General features: G+C 29.9%; 1 protein-coding gene across 4 annotated transcripts; it reads left to right on the top strand.

Moving 5' to 3' along the window:
* The first annotated feature begins 21045 nt into the window (after positions 1–21045).
* Positions 21046–27680, top strand: LOC105158941 (Transducin/WD40 repeat-like superfamily protein). 4 transcript variants are annotated; one of them, XM_011075858.2, is made up of 10 exons: positions 21046–21239; positions 21646–21808; positions 21924–22091; positions 22583–22669; positions 25990–26124; positions 26216–26326; positions 26414–26505; positions 26601–26706; positions 26804–26890; positions 26971–27680. In XM_011075858.2, exons 2-10 carry the CDS (start codon positions 21656–21658, stop codon positions 27382–27384), a joined length of 1353 nt encoding a protein of 450 aa, XP_011074160.1. In that variant the 5' UTR covers positions 21046–21239; positions 21646–21655; the 3' UTR covers positions 27385–27680. The 4 variants fall into 4 exon arrangements, with proteins under 4 accessions (XP_011074160.1, XP_020548546.1, XP_020548544.1 ...); XM_020692887.2 differs by lacking the exons at positions 21046–21239; positions 21646–21808; positions 21924–22091 and adding an exon at positions 24547–24608; XM_020692885.2 differs by lacking the exons at positions 21046–21239; positions 21646–21808; positions 21924–22091; positions 22583–22669 and adding exons at positions 22682–23705; positions 24547–24608.
* Positions 27681–27794: the final 114 nt, after the last annotated feature.

Raw genomic sequence — 27794 nt, forward strand, 5'->3', positions numbered from 1 at the left:
TTACTAGTATTAACTTATTACCAGTCAAAATAATATTTTTTTTTATCAAACTAACTTTAAAAAATCTTACGTATAATTATACCAAGTCTCATAGAAGAATGGGGAAATTATCCAATTTGAAAATGACTTCCAATTTTTCCACATAAAACTTAGTACCATCTTACTCAAAAGACTTGTCACTTTTGTATGCGTCTTAGAGTGTATTTGGCTAAATTTTTCTAAAACGTTTGAAGCTTTTACATCTTATAAGATATTTTAGGAGTTTATAAAATATTCTATCTTATTATAAAAATAAGTTTCTAAAGTATTTGGATAAAATAAGATATTAAAATTTATAAGATGTTAGGGTACTTGACATAATAAGGTCTTTTATTGGTAAGAAGACTAAAATCGACATGATCCTATTAGAATCAAATAAGTTGTTATTTCTTTACATATTTTGCTTTGAAACATTTTAAAATGCTTTTATAAACAATACACATTAGTTTAATTTTAAATAAAAATTTAATAGATAATTCTTTTACAATAACAAAAAAATGACGAATTATTATCTAATTTTTTAATAAAAATAATATATATTCATGCTAGCCAAATATTAACGTAGATATATAATTTATGTTTTCTTTGTTAATGCAATGATTATTTCTAGTCGTATAATTTATAATGTCTTGAATTTATATTTTTCGGTAAATATAATATCGACGCCAATCTTATTTTTGTTTAACTATAATAATTTATTATTAAATAATGAAATATTTTCTCTTTTCTGAATGTTAGAAAAATTAAATAATAAAAAATAGTTTTTAAATTCTAAAGAGAGAAAGAGTGTGTATGTGTTTTTGTGTGTGTGTGTGTGTGGGTGTGTGCTTAATTGTATGAATATGGATATTTTTGTCTTATAACATATTAATTTTATATAACTTATAAGATCTTATAAAAAAAGTTAGAAAAGTTACTTTTTTTAAAAAAAAAACTTATAAAATAAAAAATATCTTATTTTAAGGTCTTATAAGTTTTTTTTAAAAAAAAATTATCAAATATTTTATTGAATTTTATAAGCTCTGAAACATCTTATAAAATATTTTAAAAAGTTTATAAGTTTAGCGAAACACCCTCTTAATGGAGGGAACAACACCTATTTGCACAAGGAATTCGGTCCAATTCCACTACCATTACACATTTCCACACACTACAATAAAGATTAATATTAATAACAACATATCTAATGATATTCCTAAAATTATTATTAAAAATATATATTAAACTAAAATTGTCACTGAAGATAATTAATTACATATTTATAATAATAATTTAGTGACAATATAATAATAATTATATTTGGATGTTGTCGTGGCATTGCCCACAAATCTTTTATAATGAAAATTTAACGTACCATTTTTTTTATCACTAATTGTTCTTAGTAATATTTCTTATGCAAATGTTGTCTCTATTAGAATTATGAAAAACATTATATTAAAAAAACAAAAAAAAATCTCATAATATATAAAATAAAAGTAATTATAATATTAATATTAATATTATTTGTAATGGCAGCTGTTAAGGTTAAATCATTGGCATTCTTATTTTAGTGGGGAAGCATTAAATTTTAGTCATATTGGACTCCGTGGGCCTATTACTGTATGGTCTGGATCTGAAATATGAAGACTTGAGAAGCTAAGATTGGGCTGTTATCCATTCTTCCCAATTATTACACAAATTGATTCTTTTATGTCCATTTATAGTAGATGGTGTGAAATCAGCTAATGCTTTACTTTGATTACTTGCGAACCATCTCTTGCGGCGGTATAGTTGGAAGAAGATCATAAAATCGAGAACTTGAAATCTGTGGCAAAACGGTCAAACTAAGGTATGGAGTTTATGGTGGTTAATTTTATTTTAGATGCATTTTGGACCTCAGCAAGAGCATCTGATAAGACTGATGAGCGTTTATCAGAAAAAGTCAAAATGATCAGTAATTGAACTTAAGGACCACAAAATGCTATTATTTTGAAAGGTAAAGAACTAAAATCTCTACAACCAAATTTAGAGAACCAAAATTGCCAATTCCATAAACTTAAGAACCAAAATTGCAATTAACAATTATAATTTGAACTGGTACATCATCAAATTCGACCAGAACCTCGGAGAGGGCTAAAATTGCAGTAATTTTTAAAGTTATATGACCAAATTGCTAGTTTAAATTTGAATCGGACTAAAATTGCTACCCTCTTAACTTACAGGACTAAAATTGTATTTTTTTTTATCTTCTACTCTATTTAACATACATCCATCACGTGTATAAATTTTTTCTCTAAATAAAATACATGATGTCATATTTATACATGTGGTGTATATAGTGAATGGAATAGAAGACTGAACAAAATTTGCAACAAAAAATCCAATCCATGATAATTATTCATATATGACATTTTAATCCTTTATATTGTTATGTTTGTAAAATAGTTTTATATATTTTTAATTTGTGTCAATTTTAGGATATATTTGACTGAAAAATTTTAGATTGATTGACGGTCTTCCACCACCACGTGTAAGGCACATGAGACTTTTCGACCAATTTTAAATTTTCGATCAAAGATATTCTAAATTTGCAAAACTTTAAAATATGGAGGATTATTTGACAATAGTTGCAATACAAAGGACTAAAAATCAAATAGATATAATTAGAGGAAGAAAAATGCGATTACGCCTTTAAATAGGCGACAAACATAAAAACACCCATCTCTATTTAGGTTTATCAATCTCACAAAATAAAAACCAAACATACAACTTATTTACCAAAACAGCCCCTCCTATCTTCAATATTCTCTTTGAATTCTCTGAAAAACCAAAAAAAAAAAAAAAACACTTATAAAATTAAAAAAAACACACTTATAGAAAAATATATAAAAGCAAAAGTCAATTAAAACTTATATGATTGAAAAATTCTAATTTTATTATTTTCTAAAAAAAATGAAGCTTATATATCAACTCTATTTATACATTATTAACATGAATTTATTCATAGTACATACATATCAAGATCAGTCCTTGCCGCTTTTAGCAACCACTACAAAAAATATAATATATAATCATAGTTAATTGTTACGAAAAAAAATTAATAGTCATAGTTAAAAATTATTAACCATGGCTACGTAATAGTTATTGCTAGTGATTTTGCGAGTCAGGCTAATAAATTTATTGTGACTATAAGCCATGGTAAAAATAATTTTTATAGTGAATAAATTGAGTTTTTGCATTAATTTTTATTTAATTATAATTAACAATAATTAACTATTTGTCACGGTTTTAATTCATAACCAGTAAAATTATAAGCAATAGTAATTTTTTTTTCTCCAGTGAACCTATCTTATACTCATTTTCAAGATTACATATAAGAATAAGATTGTTCTAAATCAAGTGACACATTTCAAGAAAACGTCGCGTGTTATAGAATTTTTATTTATGGAATTCTGATAAATTTTAATATTACTATAGTGGAATAAAACTTGATGAAGATCAGCATAAATAATGCAAAGGAAAAATGTTTAAATTTTGATACATGAAATGACTGAAAAAACCTTTGAGCTGATATAAAAATCAAGTGATATGATTGTCCAGTTCAGAAGGTTGGTCCTCTCCATCAAGAGGAAAAGAAAGGAAGCATTGGAAGGTCTGTCCAAAACGATCACGACGACTACAAATCAAGTGATATGTTGGCTAAGGCAGTAGCACTTTTTAGGTCATGTCCACTGCTGGATCCCATTTCCTTTATTTATCCAATTTATTCACCTAATAAATTCATTTTCGATCTTGGGATTGAGCAGTTTAAACTATTTTTTTTTTTAAAATGGATACGTTTTTTTTTTTGTAAAATTACGAGTACGCCGATTGAGAAGTGTTAGTGCAATGTATCTCAATGGGTATTTACGCAAGTTTTTATTTAAATAGAGATTGTACTTGTAATTACAACTACAAGCTCAAGGATTATACTTATAATTTTATAAAATGTATGGGGTGTTTGTATTTTTTTTACCCAATTTCTCAGAAGATGTCAATGTAAATTACCGTAATTGTAATTACATTCATTAACTTTACAAATGAAGTCGATTTGAAATTTATCGATAATTTCTATTTGCACAATCAATTATAAAATTGTGAATTCAAATATCACAATCACTCTATATAAAATTAATTATTTATGACTATGGAGCCAAAATTAAACCTAAAATAATGATGTTTTAGTACATCCTTGGGTTTTATGGATACTCTAAACTCAAAAAATGAAAAGAAGAAAATTGGGGATATAATTTTGAAAATGATGTTGTCGTTAATATTTAGGTGGTAGTGAAAATGTTTGGACCATTGTTCCCTCTAACTTGTTGAGACCTACTAGTTCATAATTTTTGAGACATTGTGGCTCCAAGATATGAAACAATTTGATATGTCTATTTCTTTGTTTTTATCATGCTTTTGTCATGAATAGCTGTTACATTTTGATCCAATCGAAATTTAAAGATATCTCTCTCTATATGTATGTATGTGAATGTGCATTTATTCATCTTTTCTAATAGAAAAAATGAATATATATATATATATATATATGATTAAAGTCGAGGTTGATGGTGATCTAGCGACTTCAATGTAATAATCTAATCTATAATTTGACTTCTGTACTACAATATAACATTTTCACGATCCTCAATCTAAATGAATAACGGATTGATCTGTACTACAAATCTTTAGATATGTTAGGTGACCCTCAACTATAACTCTTCGATGCCTAAATTCGAATCAAGTATTTATATAATTGCAGTCGCAGAACTAGACCTCTTAATATATAACTAACACATACCTTCTAAATGGGAAACAACCAATATTTATAGAGGTGAAATGTTCAGGATTAAACTGATCCACGTGATAGCTCTGGAACCTTAGATAGTGAAAGAATCAATAGCCAACAAATTGAGTCGGTCAGGTAAAATCCGCGGATCTTTATCTGTGATTTTATGACTTTTTTTAGAGATAAATAAATCTTTTAGAAGGTTTTTACAAAATAATCCTATCAATATGTACACACACATATATATAAATTAATTTGAAATAAGAATTCAATTAAGTCAATTTAATTAGGGTGTATGGTAATAAACAAAGATAAATTAGGGAAAAGTGAGGAAGAATTTAAAATGCAAGTTGTGTATAAAGAGTGTGGGTCATCTTAGGAGAAAGTCGTCACGGAAATCATCACTCACAAAAACTACACCATACCTTAAAATATTTGGATCTTTTTCAACTTCCTTTCTTTATTTTTTAACTAAAAAGAGAAAATTAAATAATATTATTGCACTACATTTACTTTTTACTTTTTTTTTACTTAAATAATTTTACTTATAGTTGAATATCGTAATTATTATCATTTTCAAGATAATTTCATAATATTCTGTCAAAAATTATAATAAAATTTTATTTTAAAATAAAAGTTATTTTTCCATGAATACATTCTCGAAACTGCTAAGTAATTACTCTCTCTATTTTTTTTAAATAACATTTTATTGAATTTAAAACTAATATTTTTTTTATTAAATTAATTATGCATCCAACAAGAGGAATCATGTATATAAAAAAATTTATTTTTATAAAATATGAAACATGGGGTCTCCATAGCCGTTTCTGACCGTCGATCGTCGGCCATCTTTATAATGTGTACCTTATCATCTTTGTCCAAATCACAAAAAGGAAATTTAAGAGAAATACAATTGGTCAATGTTGGACAAATTTTGGTTACGCTGTTAAGCACTAATCAATGGCCAATTACAAAAATTTACAATAATAAAATATATATTAGGTATTATCTATTCATGATAAGAAATAAAGGATAAGATAATTTGTCTATTTATTGTAATATAAATGCGAATGTCTTTTTCAAATTCTATTATAAGACCGTGACATATATCAAAATTGAATTTTCTCCTTAAATTGTCCGGATTAGATCGATGTCTCGATGTATTTGAAATTTATTAATGCCCAATTTATTCATAATTTGTTCGTTTTAGATAGTAGAAATATTGAATTAATTTGTACCAACATACAAATTAAGAGTTCGCGTGCAAAGATTATCTGTATGAAAAAAGTACTATACAATCATGACAGTATATTTTGTATTTTTTTATCTAAAATATTTTAAATTTGAATATTTGACGTTAGAGATGTAATGTACGTATATATTTAATTTTTTAGGTCGACCCACCTAAATTTATTTATGTTATTATTTTTTAATATTATGGAACACACATACGTATATATATATATATATACACTTTATATTACACTAAATCAAGAAAATGACCTGAACCAATTGCTAATCAACAGTTGGTATTCAAGAAAATTATAAGGGTCACTATCAACTTTCCAGCTTTGAATATTTCCTTAAGTAATTTATTCATTCGTTGCAACGTCCCATAATTTAAAGAATTATTAAAAAATTTCCAGCTTTGAATATCTCCACTAGTTCTTTATTTTTAATTTTAGTTTGTAAAGTTCAAAGATATATGACTCTTTTTTTTTTTTTTTTATTATGATTTCAAGAATAATTGTTGAATTGTCGGTTAATTTTTAATTGTTTCCAATACTTTTTTTATCGCAAAATTTGGAGGATTTTTTTATTTTAATAAAAACAATCAATTACATCATTTATTATATTAAAATATTCAAAACGTTATCGATTACATTAACAATTTCATAACAAAGTAATAAAGACAAAACAACAATTATTTTTGTTTTCTTTGAAATGGTAACTATATTATTATACCAATATTTCAATAAATACTTATATATTTTATAGGTCTCAAATCCATAACATTAAACTTATTCATGAAAACTTAGCCTTAACTACTAAACTAAAATATTATTGGTAACAACAATTTAATTATTGTGTAAATAGAAAAATTGAACTTACTGATACATGGGATAATTTCATTTTTGGTACTTTAATTATAATTTTTGTTTCATTTTTGGTATTCTAGGTTTTCAAGTCATTAGATTTGGTACGTAATATTTACATTTATTTATCGTTGTTACTAGTCTTTATTAGCTTGATCGTCAAAACAAGCGATTAGCCCTATTTCAGAGGGTATAATAGGAGGGATTTGGTCAATAAATGACCACATTTGGGAATATATAAGATAGGCTTGAGAGAGTTGAATTGACGGAAATTTAGCAAAAAATGAGAGGAATCGGGATAAATCAGTTTTCATCTTTCTCAAATTTGAGTACGGGTTGATGTGTGTAAATGATATGGATGTTTCTCGTGGATGTATATATAATTATTCAAAAAATATGAGTGGTTTATGTAAACATACCATAGATCAGAGGTGTAAATATAATTATCGTGTATTTTTATTATGAGACGACAATTTTATCACTAAGACAAAATTTTCTTTACTTCTATTTTTAGTTTTGAATTTTAATGGTTTGGGTATGATTATAAGTTTTTAAGATATTAGAGGAATTTAGAATTTATACAGAAATAATTAATTAAAAAAAAGGTCTCTTTTCAATTTTTTGCTGATTTTTTTGACACATAACTAAGGATAACTGATTTGGATTTTTTTTATTTTTTAAACAAACTTTATTTTTTCTGTTTAAAAAGATACAAAAAAATTGTCATATAAAATTAGCACGTAAATAAAAAATAATAATACAATTATTACTATGTCAAAAAAATAATTTTTTTTCTATATCAATATTTTTGGTAAAGTACTGATGAAATGAAAATCGATTTCTCCACATTCCTCCCATTTTTTTGTTAAATATCTCGCAGTTCAACTCTCTCAAGCCTCTCCCGTGTATTGATATTTATGACTAACAAATATGGCGTTTTATTGACAAAATCCCGTCTATTTTTTCCTTCAAAATGGAGTTGATCGTTAGCTTTTACGGTCAAACTAATAAAAAGTAGCAATAGTGATGAAAAATACAAACTCTAGGTAGACTTGAAAATTCAGAGCGCCAAATATAAAATAGGAGTATAATTAAAATACTAAAAGTAAAACTATCAAATTATACCTTGTAGTGATGCACCAAAAAGTCACGAATATATATCTTCTATTTAAATTATAATATAATTTAATTATATTCTTTAATTATTTAATAAAATATCTATCAATCACACTATTGCTGTAACACAAAGAGAAATCCCTATTGCAACTTCTTGGCATAAAATTGCGATAGAAGTATGTTCATAGTAAACGTCCAAAAATTTGAGGTGTACTTTTACTATGAATTGTATTTAGGCATATTATACTAAAGTTAAAAATTGAAAATTTGATACCAACTTTTGTCTTTTTCTATACATGTATGCACCCAACTCCAATTCAAATTCAACACCTATGATAGAAAATTTTGAAGTTATTATCATTTGAAATTCGTTTAAGAGACTATTCAATATTGATAATTTTTTTGTCACCGCACACACACGGTTTGAACCTAACACCTCTAAAACAAGATTTTGAAATACAAATTGTTAGGCCGTTACCTAGAGGACTACTTAATATTGGCAATTTTTGTTTCTTGTTATACGCAAACATTCGAACAACCCTCTAAATTGGAATCCAAAATCTCCTCGTAGAAATTTTTTAACTCAAGTCATTGGATTGTCTCTTAGCGACTACTCAATACGAGCAATTTTTTTTTTATTATTATTACACTCATAGCACACACCCAACATTTAATTACAAATTTTTTTATAAAAAAATTTTGTGTTCGAACTATTGAGTTGTCCTTTAAAGTCTGTTCAATACGGGTAATTGATAGGCGAAGGAATACTTCACCTATACGTGGGAATAATTGCCCTATGGAGAAGGCATGTGAGATGGGACTACAAGCCTATAACATTGGCACAAGGACAATGAAATAATTATGAAAAAATCACTCAAACAAAGTAAAGTAATGAGAAAAGGTATAGGAATGGTACCTAATAAATTGTGGAAAAATGAAAGCAATTACGTAGATTATGTGGACAGCCTTACACCACTAAACATTATCATAACCTATGCAATCACACAAGAAAATACCACATCCATCCAAGATTGCCTCATCTTCTTATTGGTCAACCATTCTTTCTATCTTTACTACAAGATAGATGTGAGTGAAGTCATTCAAAAAATAGGAATTTCTTCAATTATTTAATGAATTATGGTCGAAACAGTGATTTGTGTGGAGTGAATTGTGTCTTATTATAAAATAAATTATAAAAATAAATTAATTTATGCACGTAATTTTGAAAAGTTATTTTGGTTTATTTTACATTGCAGGGCTGTAGTGACAGGTTCACTCTTAAAATAGTAGTTATAACTCGAACTGAACATTTTACGGCAGTTGTAGATTCCTATGTTTTATGCTCAAGAAAAATTGTCGTATTGTTTGTCCTTCCCCATCTTCTCAATTATCAAAAGAGTAGATAAAATCAGTAGAGACAAAAGTACAACGGACATCAAGTTCTTAACGCTTTGTTTATTTTTATTTTTTTACTATATAAAAAATAATAAAAAAATATTCTGAATATTTGTTTATGTCTTTACATAATATATAGTTTAGTGCACATTAACTTATTTTTATTCATTTTACATTAATACAAAACACAAAATCAAATATATTAAAAAAATACGTATATTTATCTCTATCTTCCTCCCTACGAAATAATCACAAACAAAGAAAAGAACCTTAAAAATAGAATCAACCAAAGCCCAAGGCTTTTCTCTGAAATAATAAAACTCTGATCGTATAGGATTCATTCCATAATTCCATACCCTTTGAGGGGATCGAATTTATAAAGAAATAATAAAGATAGAATCAATTATTATTTTTGTTAAATTAATTTCCATATTATGCTATTAAGAAAATTAAGTAGGCGGTCGGCCAATCAAGTCTTACTTAATTGATAAGATGAAATGCCTCACAATCAAATTTTGTATTTTTTAACAGCCATAAATGTGAATATATATTTAATCTTATTTAAATTTAAATATATTAAATGATATAATGAATCGAATAATATCTAAAATCAACGGCAACCAATCACCACCTAAATGCCACGACTAAAGAGAGAGTTGATGCATCGTTTCCACGTCAAAAGGCCCAAGAGCTTACAACAAACATGATTTAGTGAAAAGATATGAGACACAAACTTGTCTCTTTGATTTTGTACTTCACATTCTTGGGAGGCAGCCCTCGTGAGAATCCAATACTCATCCAAAAGTCCATATTTTTGTCCTTTTTTTTCTTAAGGTAAATTATATTGATATTTTTTTATGTTTTGATCAAATTACATAAATATTTTCTGTATTTGATACATTTTTTGAGGAGTGTTAGTGTAATATTTTTAAATAGTGTTTATATAAGATTTGCCTTTGGATATAAGGTGTAGTTGTAATTATGACTATAAACTCAAGAGATGTAGATGTGAGTTTTTGTAAAAAGCAGGGGGTATTTATATATTTTGACCTAACTGCATGGATGTCAATGTAATTTATTTTTTTTAAAAAAAATAAAATAAATTTCTATAAATTGTATTTATTTTCCTAAAATTTGATCAAATTATAATTACACTCCTTATGTTTTTTGAAAATTATATTATAGTACACCCATCATTTTTTGTCGTTGAACAAATAGGTCCTCGGTTATTTTATTTGCTGACATTAGTATAAAAAGTAAAATTTATTCTTGAGTTGACTGACTTTGGGTGTTGAGAATCATCTAAACTTTTTGGGAGATCTGTTTTAAATACAAATGGAGCTACTAGAGTTTTTAAAATTGCGTCTACCTTCACTACAAAAAGAAATAATTATTTATATATTATAAATTTTATACCTTAAAAATTATGACAAATCAGTATTATATATTGTACCTAAATAAAATTGATGTGAAAATGTACACACGTGATAAATAAATGGGGTATTTAGCAATAAAATTGTATGTGTATGTAATTTTTTTCGAATCCCATTAATTGTGTGTGAAACGGTGATTATATAATTATATCAATTCAATTAATAGACTTGTGTTACAATAAACTCATATAAATACGTACACGTTTGCTGAAATTCAAATTCATGATTTCAAATTTATTTATAAGATTTTAATTTTAGTCACTAAATTGAGACATCGTTCATGGCAATAAATAGCAAAATTGATATCCGAATTCTTATTTTACACGTCATTTCAGATGATTGCAAGTTAGTACCATTTGATTTTTAGTAATTACTTATCATAAAAAATAGGGCGAAATTGTTATTATTATTATCTCTTAGTTAATTATAAATTTGAACTGTTCACTCTGCACGCTAGAAGATGATTTCTCCAGTGCCGTGTTTGGGTCACGCAAATTGTTTTCTATGTTCCTCTGTTATTACATAAAGTTATCGAACCTACTAATCACACAAAATGAGATGGACATAACTTATTGAGACATCCTATGGCTGCAGAAAGGGGAATCACCAAATGCTTCTTGATCTAGCTAAGGTTTCATATATCATATTGATTACAAATAAAGAGGTTAAGTCGCTATAAATTTTGAGGCTTTTAGTGAGGCATCTTTTCTCGGACAAACTCATGAAATTTATACGAAATCAAAATAAAAAATATTTTGTGCATTCGGACACCGATCGAGTCGCAACAGCATCAATATCGAATATTAAATTTAAAATAACAATTAAAAAAAAAACAGATGTAAAGCTTAAGTTCCTCAAGCTTATGCTACACGACTCCTGAGAATTTTAGATCAATTAATTAGTTATGGAGCTCAAATTAATCTAAATCTGAATTGATAATTTGTCGACTCTTTGTACTTTAAAGACTGTATAGGTCCCCGCTCTACTTAATCAAGCTTCATTAGTCTTCATTAAAAGAGAACGCTCCCGTCTTAACTATTTTTCTATTTTTCATTATTTTTAAGATGCGTTTATTACAACTTTCAATCTTATTTCAATATTAAATTTTTTCTATAAATTAATATTTCCGTTCACGAGCACAAATTCTCGCAAACACTTACCAAGTTAGTCTACCCAGCACCCACAATCTCTATATTTTTGCTAATATTTTTTCATAATTAAAATTGCATCATACTTTAAGCACAAACTTTACAAATATTCCCTTGATTTCAAATTCAGCTTATTGAAAAGCTCCAGCTTCAATTGAACCTCACCAAACAAGTCTTGCAGCTTATCATTACAGGAAATCAACACCATAAATAAATAAACAATAAAATAATTGTGTGGGTCCGACAGTAGGGAGCATGCACTCAATGTCGTAATTATTGCAGAGCAAAGAGCCCTCCGCCAAAGGGAATAAAACGTGACACCAAAATAATACATTTGTTATTACAAGATATGAAATAAATAATGCTGTTATGCTAATGCTGCCCCCCCACATACCAAAGGAGATGGACACTCTCTCCAACTTACTTTCATCACTTCAATAATATATTTTACCAATATACTTTTTAATTTGTAATCTGTTTATATAAATTATTTTTATTTTTTGTATAATTATAAAAATTACTTGTGACAATTGAAAAATATGAATAATTTGTGTAATATTAACGATATTTGTAGGGAGTGTATGTGTAATTTTTCGAAAAGAATAAATAATTTGTGTAAATTATATTGATATTTTTTATGGGTGTTGATGTAATTTTTTGAAAGGAATGGGTTATTGGTGTAAATAGATCGTATGTTAGGGGTGTAAATGTAATTATTCTTAAAATAAATTACAAGAAACTCACTAAAGTAATCAGATCAGATAAATACCCATATATTTAGTAGGATCCGAACATCTTGTTCATGAGATGTTGACGTTAACTACTTGATTTTTTTTTTTACATTAACTATTCGATTAAGGCATTATTGATCAATTTATTTATTTTTTAATTTCCAAGTGTGCAAATTGTGAAAGGAATCCTTCTTTATCTTTTCTTTGTACTAAATCCGGTTTCTTTATGGATTATTCTCTTGATTTTGAGTGTGAAATGAACCAATTAATGACTTTAAGTTTGGGGTAAAAAATGAATAAATATAATTTGAGGGCTTACAAGGAAATAGGGATAAATACAAGGACCTTCCCTGATCTTTCATCTAATTATCATACAACCCTTGAGTTTGAAATTTTTTATCTACATTTCTTCATATTAAATTATTATAGAATTCTATTTTTTTTTTTTTTTTGTATAATACGAATTATGCTGTTTTTTACTTTTTGTCATCTAAATATATATTTTTTGTTATATTTACCATACACCTATGCGATTTTGGTATCTTACAATCTCAAACCACTTTCCAATAAAAAATCCCATCAGAAAGTAGTCACTTGCACAGCACATGGTATTTTTTAGGAAATCATCATTTCCACATGTGCGCCTCAGGTGAGTTTTGAGCCAAAAAGTCAAAAAATGACGATTTTGCCTTTAATCTGTGTAAAGAAAAAAAAAAAGCAGCACTTAATACATATATTCACTAACAATTTTGTTATATTATCATGTAACTTAATATTTTGTCACTAATATTTATTTTTAGGGCATCAATTTGTTCCGACATCATAAATTACATTAATTAAAAACCATTAAATGAAAAACAAAAGAAATACATACAATGTTGAGATCATATGAGTCAATGATTTATGGCTAATTGTTGATGATGGTAGTGCAGAGATTCATAGCAATAGTTTTGATTTGATTGATATTTGGACCTATCAAATCTATATACATTGGCAGGCTGTGAACAGAAACAGAATGTGATTTGTGAACTAATGAATATATTCAGGTAAACACTCACTGGGAGAAAACAGCCAAATTTGGGACTAGTCCAAAAAGTTTTTTTTTTTAAAAAAGTAAAGATTACCTTATCTCACATCTTAATTTTTAATTTGGAATTATATTATTCCAATTTTTTGCATTTTTAACTGCCCGAATAGCATTCTTATGCTGGCAGCAGGACACGGATGATGAGTGTGCAAAATAAAATAAAATAAAATAAAATCTATGTGTCGTGAAAATATATATGTAATTAAGTTTTAATAAATGGTATATATATATATATATATATAGATAATGATTATTTTCTCTTTTGTTTAATAAAAATAAGAGGAATAATAGCTATAAAACGATATCATATCAATCAAATCGTGAGCAACTTATGGGGGATTTTTTTGGAAAATTTCATATATCTCTAATGTAATGATTGTGATTGTAAGTGTTATTTGCTGTAAAGTGAGCCGATTAAATCAGAATTCGACACATATGATATTGCTCAGTATTTAATTAGTTTTTTTTTTCAGTTTTTATAAAAATAATGATTATATTATTATATTGATATTTTTTCAATAAAGTAAACAATATATATATTTATTTATTGATTTGATCAATATGTTAATATAACATAAAATAATCATTTGGTCAATAAAGTAAGCATAAGTAGTTTGTATAAATAAACTAAACATTAGGGGGTATAAATATTTATACCTTTTGAGATATGGGCTTCTAGATTTAATTATTTGGTTGAATATATTGAAAAATGATTCTAACTTCTCAAAAATAATTTAATAATTTTAAACACAAAAATGTATTTATGATTTACAGACCTTAATATAACATCAAAAAATTTAATATTTACGTTATACAAAAAATTAATTAATAAATATTTCCTTTATATATTACAAATTGATTCGATTGTCACTTATGAAAAAATAAAGAGTACATATTATAGTTATAAATAGTTGAGCATAAAACTCTGACGACAATTTTAATTTTATATTTTTTTGTCTTTTAGTGTCGTTCATAATTAAATTAATCTCTTCACAATATTTTAAGATAAATTTATAAAATTCTGGACAATATTGTTTCTTAATTTTATATTTCAACGACAGTATTAAATTAATATTTTTTTCTGCAATCTTTTAATTAGGAAAAGAAAGCTCTAGAAAGGAGATTTGGTGAATATAATATGAGCATTGTGCACAGCCTATGCCATGGACCACTGTACTTCTAGCTGCTCCTTTTCTGCACTTATAATTAATAAAATATATGCCCTAAAACTGATGAATTATTACGGGCTTTTTGAATTTTATTATAATTATAAATAATTCTTTTATTTTAAAAAATTATATATATTTTTTAAAAATTAATAATCGTTTAACAAATACCCCATCATAATGATCGATTGTAAGAAATATTTGTTAAACAACTGTTAATTTTAAGGGATTGTTTGTAATTTTTCAATCAACTAAATAGTATTTGAAATTGGGGCAAGTCCTATAAGAGCCTTTGAAATTAATACTAAAATGTATGTATGTGTATATATATATATTAACAACAAATGAATTGAAAGTTGAAACCTACTTATTTTTTCATGGTTATAATTATCATAATTCTCTTTCCTCATAGTCGATTCATTCATATAATGTGCTAGTGAGATTTTACTCGTCTGATCAATTGTGACACTAGAAAAAAATATTATTGACTTCAGTTTTAATAAATATAGACTAAGATTGTGATAAATAATTTTTATTGACCACGATTAAATAAAATCGACGCATCAAGAAAAAGTTATATGCTTAACCATGGTAAAAATATTTGTCTGACTTCTAGCAATGACAAATATTTTAGCCACACTCGCATATACCACCGCCAACAAGCGTTGCATGATCATGGTTAATGACTATTTGCTACGATTATTTTGCATGACAATTAGTCATAGTTAAATATTGTATTTTTTGTAGTGAGACCTTACAATCAGTAATTATAAGTTTGAATCTTGCAGATGTGAGTATATTCGACCTTTATACTAATTTTAATTTTTTTTTATGAAATTTAAATGTATTCACTGATTTGGAGTTTGATTTGAAATTATTGTTATATATTTAATTAATTTGTTTTTCTTTTTTCCTTTTTCCCCTAGAAGGGCTTCTTTGCTAAAAAAAGCTAGATAGATGATTATTATCTAATTAATTAATTATGGGCAACAAAAGGGTCTTTTTTTAATCTTCTAGTACTTTTTTTAAAAGAATAATTAATTAAGCATGTCCCACATACTAAGATAATTTCAGTAATTTTTATTAAACAAATAATTAGTTACATAAACTATTGATACTGCTGCATAATTAGGTCCGTCCTCGTGCAATTTTTAATCTATTTATCACCTTAGCCAATCACACTCCAAGATTTGGTTAGAACTTTATACCTTTTATGCATATATAAATTAATCAACGACTAAATTAATTTCGATACAGTGTTCCTTCTCTTGTATGTTCCGTAGAACGTACGAGACATTGAATATATATATATATATATATATATATTATAAGAGAGAGAATACGTTTCGATTTATTAATATAACAAAATTTTCAGCTTAGTCTATAATTTTTTTTTTGAGTTCATGAACACTTTTACAATTATAATTATCTTTTTATACGAAAAGTTGACATTAATATAATTTTTAAAAAATAATTAAATTAATAGAGAAGTTGATCCAGGACGAGGTTGATGATGATCTTTTAGTCTGTTGGAACTCCCAGAAGTCCTATCTCTGGATGGTTTGACCTCTTCGTATCAGCAAGCTAGATGAGTAATTAGGTTGGCCTGCAACATAGCGTTAGGCTTATTGTAGTGGTCTCCAACTAAAACTTTCTGACTTTAAATCAAATTTTAGGTTATAAAGTAATAAGGGTCACAGAGCGTGATCTCAAAATAATAAATACGTACTGAATCATACGAGGCCACGTGTCGGCTGTGTAGTTCTTGGATGAACAAAGCATCAATAGCTGTAGTGTCGAGTTGTCCTGTCGATCAGGTCCTTGGGCCAAATCCATATTAAAAAGCACGGAACCCTATTCTATTTGATAATTTTTAATTTTTTTCAAAAATAAATATATAGATGTTTTAAGAATTTTTTTTTATATCAAATAACCCTATATTTGTTACATCCTCAATAAATAATTAAAGGAAGAAATATAATTTAATTAAAAAAAAGATAGGAACAATAATACTAATAATAATATAATAAAAGAAAGTGATGAAGGAAAACATGGTGTAAAGAAAAAGCCAAAGTTAGGGTTAAAGAGACAAGTGATGATCAGAAGAGCACCATCACGACTGCATTAATTCGTACTTGTTTTTTCCTCTCTACCCTCATCATCATATTTTATTACTCTAAGTGCTTAATATTAATTAAATATTTTGTCACCCAATAATCATACCATGGAATAAAATCTTTTTGTTTCTAAACCCAAAAGATCTTATGTTAATTTGGTTGGATGCAAAAAGTTAAAACTCTATTATTTCATCCCTCCTATTATTGCACTCATCAAACATAGCTCTAAAAATCTTTACACATTTCCTCTATTAAATATTACGGATCGTTGTTGACAGATTGTGAATACGTGCAGAAAATAATTATAGGATATAAAATTTATGTGGTTCACATCATCCAAAGATAAATAATGAAAACATGTAAGTGATACTGTTAATTTATGACTAAATGTATGTGCTTTTATTTTGCCATAATAATGACTTTCGCTAATTCTATTAATGAAAAATATTACAATTAAAGCATTATCATTGTAGATTACAACTACATACGTCAAGACAATTCAATAACAATACACATGAAATCGCTGAACCTTAACAATAATTTTTATTATTATTAAGTTGTCACCATAACTTACATCACGAATTATTAATAAAAACGACATACACAATATTGTTTTTATTATTAAATTCAAGAGAATTACTTTAATTATGTACTATTATTAACTATACAAATAGGTAAGAATTGGAATATTTCACATGGTAAAAGCAAGAGCATCTAAGACATGCAACGGCTGCAAATTTTTGACAGTGACATCCATAAATTGGAATATGTCGCCTTATGACAAATATTTCACTAGCAGCGCTTTCAAATTTCACTACACGTCCTCAAGGAATTCAATTCTCTTAAAAAGAGGCTTTCACTTTTTTTTTTTAATTTTTTTTTTATGATGGTAAACGATTTATTATATCATTTGATACATTTAAATTCAAAAAACTAATTCTATATATAAATAATCCGTTTAAACAAGATAAATAAACGACAAATTATCATAAAAGTAGACAACATATGCTTTATTTATGGGACTCGGACACACAATCTTTCTAATTAAGCTTGAGCTCGTTGGCCGAGGCCCTCATTCAAATAGGTAATTTAAAGAAACAATAATTATAGGAACAAATTTTGGTTCTGATTTAAAAAAAGCAAATCATTAATTTATGTGTGGAAAAAGAAACGTGTGGGGTAACGGTATATTAAAACTAGCTACTTTTCTAGTGGAACGAAAATTCTAAGTCGTGGAAGGAAACAGAAAAGTATGTAATGTAACAAAAAGAGGAATTTTGCTTTTATAAGCGAGAAGAGAGAGTGGGAATGGAAGTAGTATAGAAGAAAAGTATTTTACTTTTCATGTTTGTTTCTAATGAAATACTTAAAAATTTAATACAGTCCATGTGATTTTAGTCACCGGACCAAAAATTGGAATCCTATATAATCTTGTCTTATTTTTTTCAATTATGCAAATATTAATTACATAGTTTTATTAAAATTAAATAAATTTAACAATTTGTAACACGTTTGAAAAATAAAATTGTACTAGAAACACAGGAATGGCGAGGTAGGGTATGGGACGGGTAGATTTGGCAACGGATCGGGTAGAAGGGCACCTGACTTTTGAGTCATTTTGTTTCAAAAGCGCTCTGTCTCAACTATAATTAAAAATAATAATTACAAACTGAATATTATGCAAATAGACAAATATATACCTACGAGACTCAATCTTCGAACCTAATTATTAAGTTATGAATCTTGGGGGCCGACAAAAACTTCATTAGTGTCATAAAATTTTGGGTAAATTGTAATGGGTTTATTTAAAATTTGTTATAATTACAAATATTTTCTTGTTATTTTGAAAATTATAAATACATTTTTTAAATTAAGAGTTGTCTAATTAAAGTCATCCTACAACGGACTATTACGAAAGGGTATTGTTAGACCATTGTCAATATTATGAAAATATTTATAATTTATCAAATAATAAAAAAATAATTATAATTACTAAAAATGTCAAGAAACTTATTATAATTTACTCTTAATTAAAAAAAAAAAATCGGATCCAACCCTCTCCGGGTTCAGCCCGTCGTCCCACTTTATAATTTCAAAATTCAAATCGCACCAAATTAAAATGGGTCGAAGATGATTATTGATTTGACCCAAACTATTACCATATCGATCCCACCCCAAAGAAGCTGCGTCGCAAGTTGAAAATTGCAATTCCACCCCTCGAAAATTTAAAATATGAAAATGACCCCTCCAGCATAGGACCAAAAAAAAAAAGAAAAAAGAGGAAACCTAAGTTAAGGGGTTAACCCAAAAACCAAGCAGCGGGGCCCAAAGCAAACCGACCAAAACATAGAGATAAGGCGGTTCACCACACTAACTCAACCCCACTCACCTAACCACGGTCAACCAAACGCCCCCAACTAACGCCGTCACTTTTAGAATAATTTCCACCATTAGTTTACCAGCTTCTGGAGGGAAATCCTATGCTCCCATTACCCCCTGCCCCCTCGGCCACCCCCCCTCGCCACGTGGTGGAACTACAGACCCATAACCCTACACGTGTAGATTTCCAAATCGTTTACCTGCTCCAAGTTTTTGTTACTGGGCCCCATTGCTTTGATTAATAAAAATTAAATTGTAATTAATGAGTTGTAAGTAGGGGGTAGCGGGCAGCAGCTAGTAGGTCAGTGTTAACTGGCAGCTGTCCCACTGTTTGTCGGCTTCTGTTGGTTGTCCGGTCAGTTACGGTTACTCTGAGGGTGACCGCCCGGTCAACCCCCCCAAGTACATTTCTTTTTTCCTCGATTACCCGTCGTCAATTAATGGCGTGTCCACAAAGTAACACTTATTTCAGTATTTTTCAAATTTGTTAGAAAAAAGGTAAATTGGAAAGGAAATATTTGATTGGTGGTGGAGGATTTAATGTCTTAATTCAAATATATTTAATTTAAAAACAATAATATTTCCCGTCCCATTAGTATATTTTTTTATCTCATAAGTTACAAAATATTCAATTTTTAATCATCTCGTGTGAGTATTTTGGTATAAAAGTCACGTGCCGAACTACGATTGTTAATTTTTTAAGCCACTTTTAAATTAATTAGTTACGAATTTTTCATTAATGATTTTATAAGTCCGAAATATTTACTTTTAGTTATTTGATTATAATTCATTAGTATTTTATATAAGTACCACGACTTAAACACATAAAATTTGACAAAATGACTAAACATGACAATTCTTATAATTTATGAAGTCACTAACGAGAATCTCTGAACTAATAAAATGAAAGATATATCAATATAAGAACAAAAATATAATTTATGATTTGATTTATTTTTTGATAGTAAAAATAACAGCCGTGAATGATGTTTTGTCATGATTTGCTTGATAAAAGGCCAATTAAATCGCCTACAGTAAAAATGCGCCTTCATTGGAAACGGACTATTCTCTTGTTCTCATTACTTGTGATTGCTCATTTTTACATATTATAGTGTGCTACTCGTGTTATATACGGATTAATAATATTTTGGATACAAATTTTTTCAAATTTAGTTAATATTCAACTCAATTTAACTAATTTATTAACTTTTCCCTCTATTGATATGGTACCATAATTCAATATTTTACATATATTTCACCAAAATAAAAAACAAATAAGCATATAATTTGACTGAATTATTTTACCTGCACACGAATCCCAAAGAAAAAAAGAAACAAAAGAACTATTTCAGCTGCCCGTAAATTTCGGGCTGAGATTTTGGGGGTAACGGCGGGTAAAAGGTTAAAATAGCATTCCGTTTGAAGTGGAGCCCACATACGCCCAAAGCACACGGATTTCTCATTTTCTTTGGTCTAAAGCAGGTCCCACTTAAGAGGGCTCCACCAGAACCTTCTCCGCTATAAGTAAACGCCAAGGCCTCAGCATTTCTCGCTGTTCTGCGACTACAGGCAATAATCATCTCTCTCTCTTTCAGCTTTCTTCCAACAACAAAAGATACTCCTCTTCTTCCTTTTCTCTGCTCACACACACAGCTCACTGTACACAGTCCCGAATTCGATTTAACGAAAGAAATAACTCGATTTTTGGTGTTTACTTTGTTGAATCTTAAGGTAAGCTTCTGAATTTCCGATTAGTTTTGTTCGTTTATGTGTTTTTCTTTGAGTTTTTCCGTCGACAATGAGTTCAATGTGGTTTGTTATGCCGTCTGTACACTTAATCCGTTTTTATTCCTCTTTGTTTTTGTTTCTGGAGGATTATCCTTTCGGTTCTGTCTGGAAATGAGGATTTTTTTTTTTAAATTCTCAAAGCTGTGGAATTTGATTGTTCTTTTTGTGAACTGATGTTTATACTCATTGCAAATGGAGTGTAGGAACTGCATTTATTTTTCAATGGTTTAAGCTGTTTTTTACTGCTTATAATTGTAGATCACCTCGAACAGCCCTATTTTTTGAGGATTTGTTTGGTTTTTTCCTTGATATTTAACAAGCTGTTATTCCTCCTGCTCGTTTCATATAGTGGAAAAGCAATGGAACAATTTCAGAATCAGGAGCTGGAATATGTAGTCGACGACTACTATGACGTCACTGATTTCGAGGATGACGATGTTACTCCACGAAGTGGAAGCAGTTCCTTTGATGATGACTCTATGGACTCCGACTTTGAGGATGATTTTGAACTGGTACTTAAGTTTGTTTTATAATTTTTCACAACTTCTTTTTCTTGTGTTTTATGTTTACTGAAAAGGTGATATCTTTTCTGTTTGGCAAAACTTAAATCTTTGGGTTGAATGACAGAGCAAGCCAAAAACTGATACATCGGCTGTAGAAGTGAGGAATGGCAAGGATATACAAGGTATTCCGTGGGAAAGGCTCAATTTTACTAGAGAAAAGTATCGTGAATCCCGATTGAAGCAATACAAGAATTATGAGAATCTCTCGACCTCCCGTGAAGATCTCGAGAAGGTATGCGATTCTCTCTCTGTATTTGTGTTTAGTTTGTTATGTTAGAGGTCTTATAGTGATGTACTTGATTTATCTTGAATATATATATATATATATATATATATTCATGTGGCAGTCAGATTTTTGTTTGTTCTCTCTACCCGAAGCCAAGCATGCTTGAAAAAGGTTTTGAACATTTTAGTGCTCGGTTACTTTGTAAGTTCTTTGCGTAGCCCATGCTGCGTATCTTTTAAAGATGCTAATGGATGCCCTGAAACATAAAAGAAATTATGAAATTTCACACAGCTGATGTTTTTAACCTATTGTTTGACATGTTTTTTCGTTGTATGTCCCCTCTGCGTCCTACTCAATTTCATGTTCACTATATAATGACATGTTTTGCTAATTGTGACCAAAAAGGACTTTGTTTGGTGAAGATACTGATTGAGCATCAGTTTTGACACGACACTTTGTGCTGGGTTTTTGCTAAAGTGATGTATTTCTCGTCGCAGGAGTGCAAAGAAGTGGAGAAAGGCCACAACTTCTACGATTTCCAGTTCAATACCAGGCTTGTCAAATCAACAATAGTGCATTTTCAGGTAGAGACATATATCGGCTTGTTTTCTACCCTTATATAACTGTTAATTTGTTGATTAAAATTCGATTGCTGTTTAGAGGCAAATGCATGATTTTTTGTTCTCCATCGGTAAAACTTCCATTGTTGTGATACAATCATGGATGCGTTTGGTTGGATTTTCAATGCTTTATTCATAGGATCTCCTACTTTGGTGCATTCTAGACCATTCTAGCTCATATTATGGACAAAATACAACTAACAGTTGTCATAGTCCTGCACTTGGATCCAAATGCTTTTGGATTGACTTTGCTCTACTTAATGCATTCATCCATTCCATTTAGGTGGTTTTTTACTCCAACAATCTTTGTCAGTAACTTGTCTATTATGTGATGAGATGGTTAAATTTTTAAGTTTGGTTTTTCTTCTTAATTCCTATGAATTTCTTCATCCACGGGCCACAGGAGACATAGTTTTGCAGATGCCGTGCTATGTATTGATGTTTGATGGCTTAATAACTACTATGCATCTCTAGCTGATTGCCTAATCATTATTAGAAGGTATGGTGTTTATGGATGTTGTCTTTATGTTAATGATCATTGTTTCCTCATTTATTCAGAATTAAGTCAGCTCAGTATTTCCCCACTAACTCTGAATCCCAATTCTAGTAACAAATTGCACTGAAGAGGCCATTCTTGCAACAGTTCTTGTTCCGGCCTCTTAACTTGTGAAATTGTGCACTGTATAGTTGAATATCTCATCTACGACGCACTTGTCTATTAGATGAAGAGCATTCACCATTAAGGCAATTAATATAGTCTTTGAATGGTGGCAATTTTTTGTCTCAAACTTTTTGGAGCAAAAATCTCTCTTGGCAATAACCTCTCTGAAAGTGGTGTTAATTTCTATTTTAGTAGATTTAACTTTAGTTAGGAAATTTATTTCTGCCCAGTTCAAGTAACCTTGGACTGGGCTTGTATTCACCGAATCCTTTTTGTGCAGATTATAAGACTTGCCAAGAGTCGCATGAATAATTATTTTAGAGGATCTGTTTTTGGAAGGTACAGTATTGAATATTTATGTCAGGCTATCAAAGTGCTGCTTTTTTTTGGAGCCAAGTTATGGTAATGGAAGCATTGTGGTGAGCATATAACTTGGCTGTACTCAGATCAGTGGATCAGGAGTGATGTAGGACAGATACACCTCCATAAGTTCCTCATGGTTCTGGTTTTATAATATGATATATGCATACATCCATGCGATCTTGATTTAGCGTCTTTAGTGTTAGGAGCAAGTAAAATATTGAAAGGCCATATCATTGCATTTGCATACTGTTAAGAGTTTCTATTGTTTCCTTGGTGTGCTTTCTAACTTGAATGTCATCGCAAGTCTTAGGCTGTGTGTAGTTTTCATCATGCCTGACTGAGGAATGAGAAGTTACAATACTATTACTAGCTGACAGTGTCCTGGCTTTCAGCTTGTGTGTAAAGTTGCTTTTGTTTCTCTGGCATATGGAGTGGATGGAGCGAATACCTGATGCTCTTACATGCATTGCAATTAGATTGCTATTGCCAAATGTCATTCTTAACTTTATTTTCCACATGATGCCACCTCATGGATAGGAGATTTGTTTTGCACTTTCACTAAGGTTCAGACTGAGGTATTTTTCCACGTTTGCCTTTTCTCTTACCTGACATGCAAATTTACTCAACAACCGTGCTGGTTTTTAGCATGAGGTTGTTCACTAGAATAATCTCAGGTAGTTGGAATAACACTCTTCTGTTTTTGCTTGAAGATGCTGATTACTATGTTGGAGCTTCAATTTTAGCTATATATTGTATTTGCTCAATTCCATTATAATTTAACCTATGGCATGGGACTGCTATTTTATCTTTATTTCAGCCTTAGAAGCAGGACTGCAGTTTTATCTGAGCAGCTGGCGGATAAGGGATCATTTCCATATGGTATGATAGGGGATTATATGAGCATTAAGAGGCATAACATAGTTCTCTTGTTGGTCACCGGAGATTTTAATGCATGCACAGCACTGCCACATGCTTGCATGCCCTAGTTTTGTTTGATTAATTAACATTAGAATTTTATTTTCCTGTGCACCCTTGTTTATAGTTGGACTTGGTTCTATATGTCATAATACTAATCTATGAAGTGCTGACTTTGGCCAAATTATATGGTGTTTTCTCTGTTCTGTTATCTGTGACAGATTTCCTGACTACCATCATAAGTTTTTGTTGATCTTGTTGGTTGGATTTAACATGAGGCACATATCTTTCCTTCCTTAATGGTCGTTTGTTGGGCGCTCTAGTACCCTTTCCGCCGTTCATGTGGCTGGCTATAGTCGCTTCAGTGATGCTTTATCTTGTTGTCTTTTGTCTGATTGAACTTTCTTTTCCTTTTCAACTAAGTTTTCAACTCTGAACCTTGTGTGTTGTCATGAAGTTTTTTTCTCACTTGTTTCTTGGAAGTGCTTAGTGATGGGATGTTGCACTTATGAAGTGGATGAAACTAACATTGGTCTCCTAGTCCATGGTTGTCTGATTAGTTCCAATACCATGTGGTTTGAGTCCTTCTACTTGTGGCTTTTACAACAGTGATGTTTTTCTTTTCTTTTTCTGCTTTGTATTTGTTACCCAATTCTCTTTGTAGTTTCTGTCTTTAGACCTTAACCTAACGTAATGATTCATCTCTTGATTTTGTTTTGTATTTTCTTTTCCGATTTTGTTTGATCATCAATGAGTCATCTTTTTACATCTTAATGCATACCACCTTTCTTTAAGTAATTTCCCTGCTGACTACCAGTTATACTGTTCTGGTTCACCTGTGTGCTAGAGAGCGGTGGGTTATATGTAGTCCCAATGCTATAGGCTGAGTGGTTGGAAGCTGCCGTCTTTAATATTGATTCTAAAACTTTGCTCTAGCTTTTATGTTGGTGATTGTCTTATTTTGGTGTTAAATATTATCGTTTCATCTTCCAGTCTAGTTTGCCCCTTCTTTTTTATTTTTCCTTTGTTTTTTTCAAGATTTGTGGGGAAGTTACAACTGTAACAGGTGGAACAGTGTATAGGCATAATTAAATGAGTCACATTTGCTGAATCCTATATGAATATGCACAAATTTTCATGCATTGAACTCTTTTAGTATTCGTAGTTATGCCATTTCTGTAAAATGTTCCAAGTCCCACACGAGCAATTCCCCCCCCCCCCCCCCCTCCGGGACAGTTTTAGTGTTTCCTTGTCTGTTGTACCATTTTCCTGGATGATGCTTTTCTTGGGATTATATGTATTTCCACATTAAAGCAGTTTCTAACTGGAAATTCTCCACTTTCAGCTGAGAAACCTTTTGTGGGCGACCTCAAAGCATGATGTGTACCTGATGCAAAACTATTCCGTGATGCACTGGTCCTCCCTTCTTAGGAGGGGTAAAGAAGTACTCAATGTTGCGAAACCAATAACACCAACCCTGGTGAGTTTGCTTACTCGAACTGTAATTAGTCTAGCATGATTTGGAATTTAATTAAATTTACTGACTCATTAGAGTGTTGATGTGCATGTAGAAATATCCGGGATGTTCAGCACAGCCTCTTTCAAGGGTTCAGATAAGTACTATGACGGTGAAAGACAATCTAATGGTGGCTGGTGGTTTTCAAGGAGAGCTTATCTGTAAGGTAACATGCTGGGTGCCACATTTGCCCATAAATTGGTAATCATAATTACTCAGCTGTGTATCTTTACTTGATTTCTTAAACATGCAGTATATAGACCAACCTGGGGTTGCGTTCTGCACGAAAATAAGTACAGATGAAAATGCTATTACTAACGCAGTGGACATATATCGTAATCCTAGGTTAGTAAATGAATTTGACCACTGTATGGATGCTTCTTTTCTGATATTTGGGCTCCTTTTAAAATCTAATGGTGGTTTCCAATTCTTCTTGGCAGTGGTGCAATGAGGGTTATGACAGCGAACAATGATGCTCAAGTGAGGGTCATGGATGCTGTAAATTTCACTTGCCTAAATCATTTCACGTTCCCGTGGTCTGTGAATGTAAGTGGACTCCTACAGAGACAAATCTTGTAGAGAAACACTTCAGTAAAACTTTGAACTCTCTGACTTCTGATCATAATGTTGTCTCTGATAACAGAATACTTCTGTCAGTCCTGATGGCAAATTGCTTGCGATCCTTGGGGATAGTCCAGAGTGCTTAATTGCCGATGCACAATCTGGAAAGGTAGTAATTTTGTGACATTTGCCTTGGTGTTGCATGTTGTTTCATAACTGAATTGAAATATAACGAGTATAATTCTGCAGGTCATAGGCAACCTAAAGGGCCACTTGGACTATTCATTTGCGTCTGCTTGGCACCCAGATGGCCAGATCCTTGCTACTGGGAACCAGGACACAACATGCAGGTTATGGGATGTAAGAAACTTATCTGAATCCATTGCTGTACTCAAGGGAAGAATGGGTGCCATCAGGGCTGTTAAGTTCACATCAGACGGCCGGTATATGGCGATGGCTGAACCAGCTGACTTTGTTCACATCTTTGATACAAAATCCGACTATTCCAAGGGGCAAGAGATTGATCTGTTTGGGGAGATAGCTGGAATCTCCTTTAGCCCTGATACAGAAGCACTGTTTGTAGGAGTTGCTGACAGGACATATGGCAGCTTGTTGGAATTCAACCGAAGACGTTATGACCACTATCTGGAGTGCATAGTTTAGACTGCAGCCTTGGACTTTAGATGCATCTCCATCGGAATAAGCTTTTACTTGTGCATATTGTTTGGTTTTGAGCTTTAATGTTGAAGAATGGAGGACTGCTGGATGCCTTTTATAGCACATCCCTTGAAATTATTTCATTTGCAGGCCTTTAGGTTACAGCTACATTATGTAGCTGTTTCAGTTGAGTTGTTTTTCTTTCTTTCTTTTTATTTTTTTGGTTTACGCAGAAGTAAGAAAATTTTGTAGATGTAATTGTATATTTGGTTGTATGTAAATTAGATAATTAATTTTGGTCATTCTTGTTGCCGTGTCACTTTCCTTCTGTTATTGCTCTCTCGTTCGTGTTGCTTATGTGAAAAGTGCGGGGCGACCATCATCAACTGCTCCCCATTTATTAGGTGTGGCACGTT

Source organism: Sesamum indicum, linkage group LG3 (genome assembly GCF_026168435.1).
Source record: "Sesamum indicum cultivar Baizhima isolate 11 linkage group LG3, ASM2616843v1, whole genome shotgun sequence".
Lineage (NCBI taxonomy): Eukaryota > Viridiplantae > Streptophyta > Magnoliopsida > Lamiales > Pedaliaceae > Sesamum > Sesamum indicum.

Coding starts and splice junctions, on each gene's coding strand:
- LOC105158941 (XM_011075858.2), top strand. CDS start 21,656: ATGGAACAATTTCAGAATCAGGAGCTGGAATATGTAGTCGACGACTAC. Junction 22,092..22,582: donor CCCGTGAAGATCTCGAGAAG/GTATGCGATTCT, acceptor TTCTCGTCGCAG/GAGTGCAAAGAAGTGGAGAA. Junction 22,670..25,989: donor CAACAATAGTGCATTTTCAG/GTAGAGACATAT, acceptor CTCCACTTTCAG/CTGAGAAACCTTTTGTGGGC.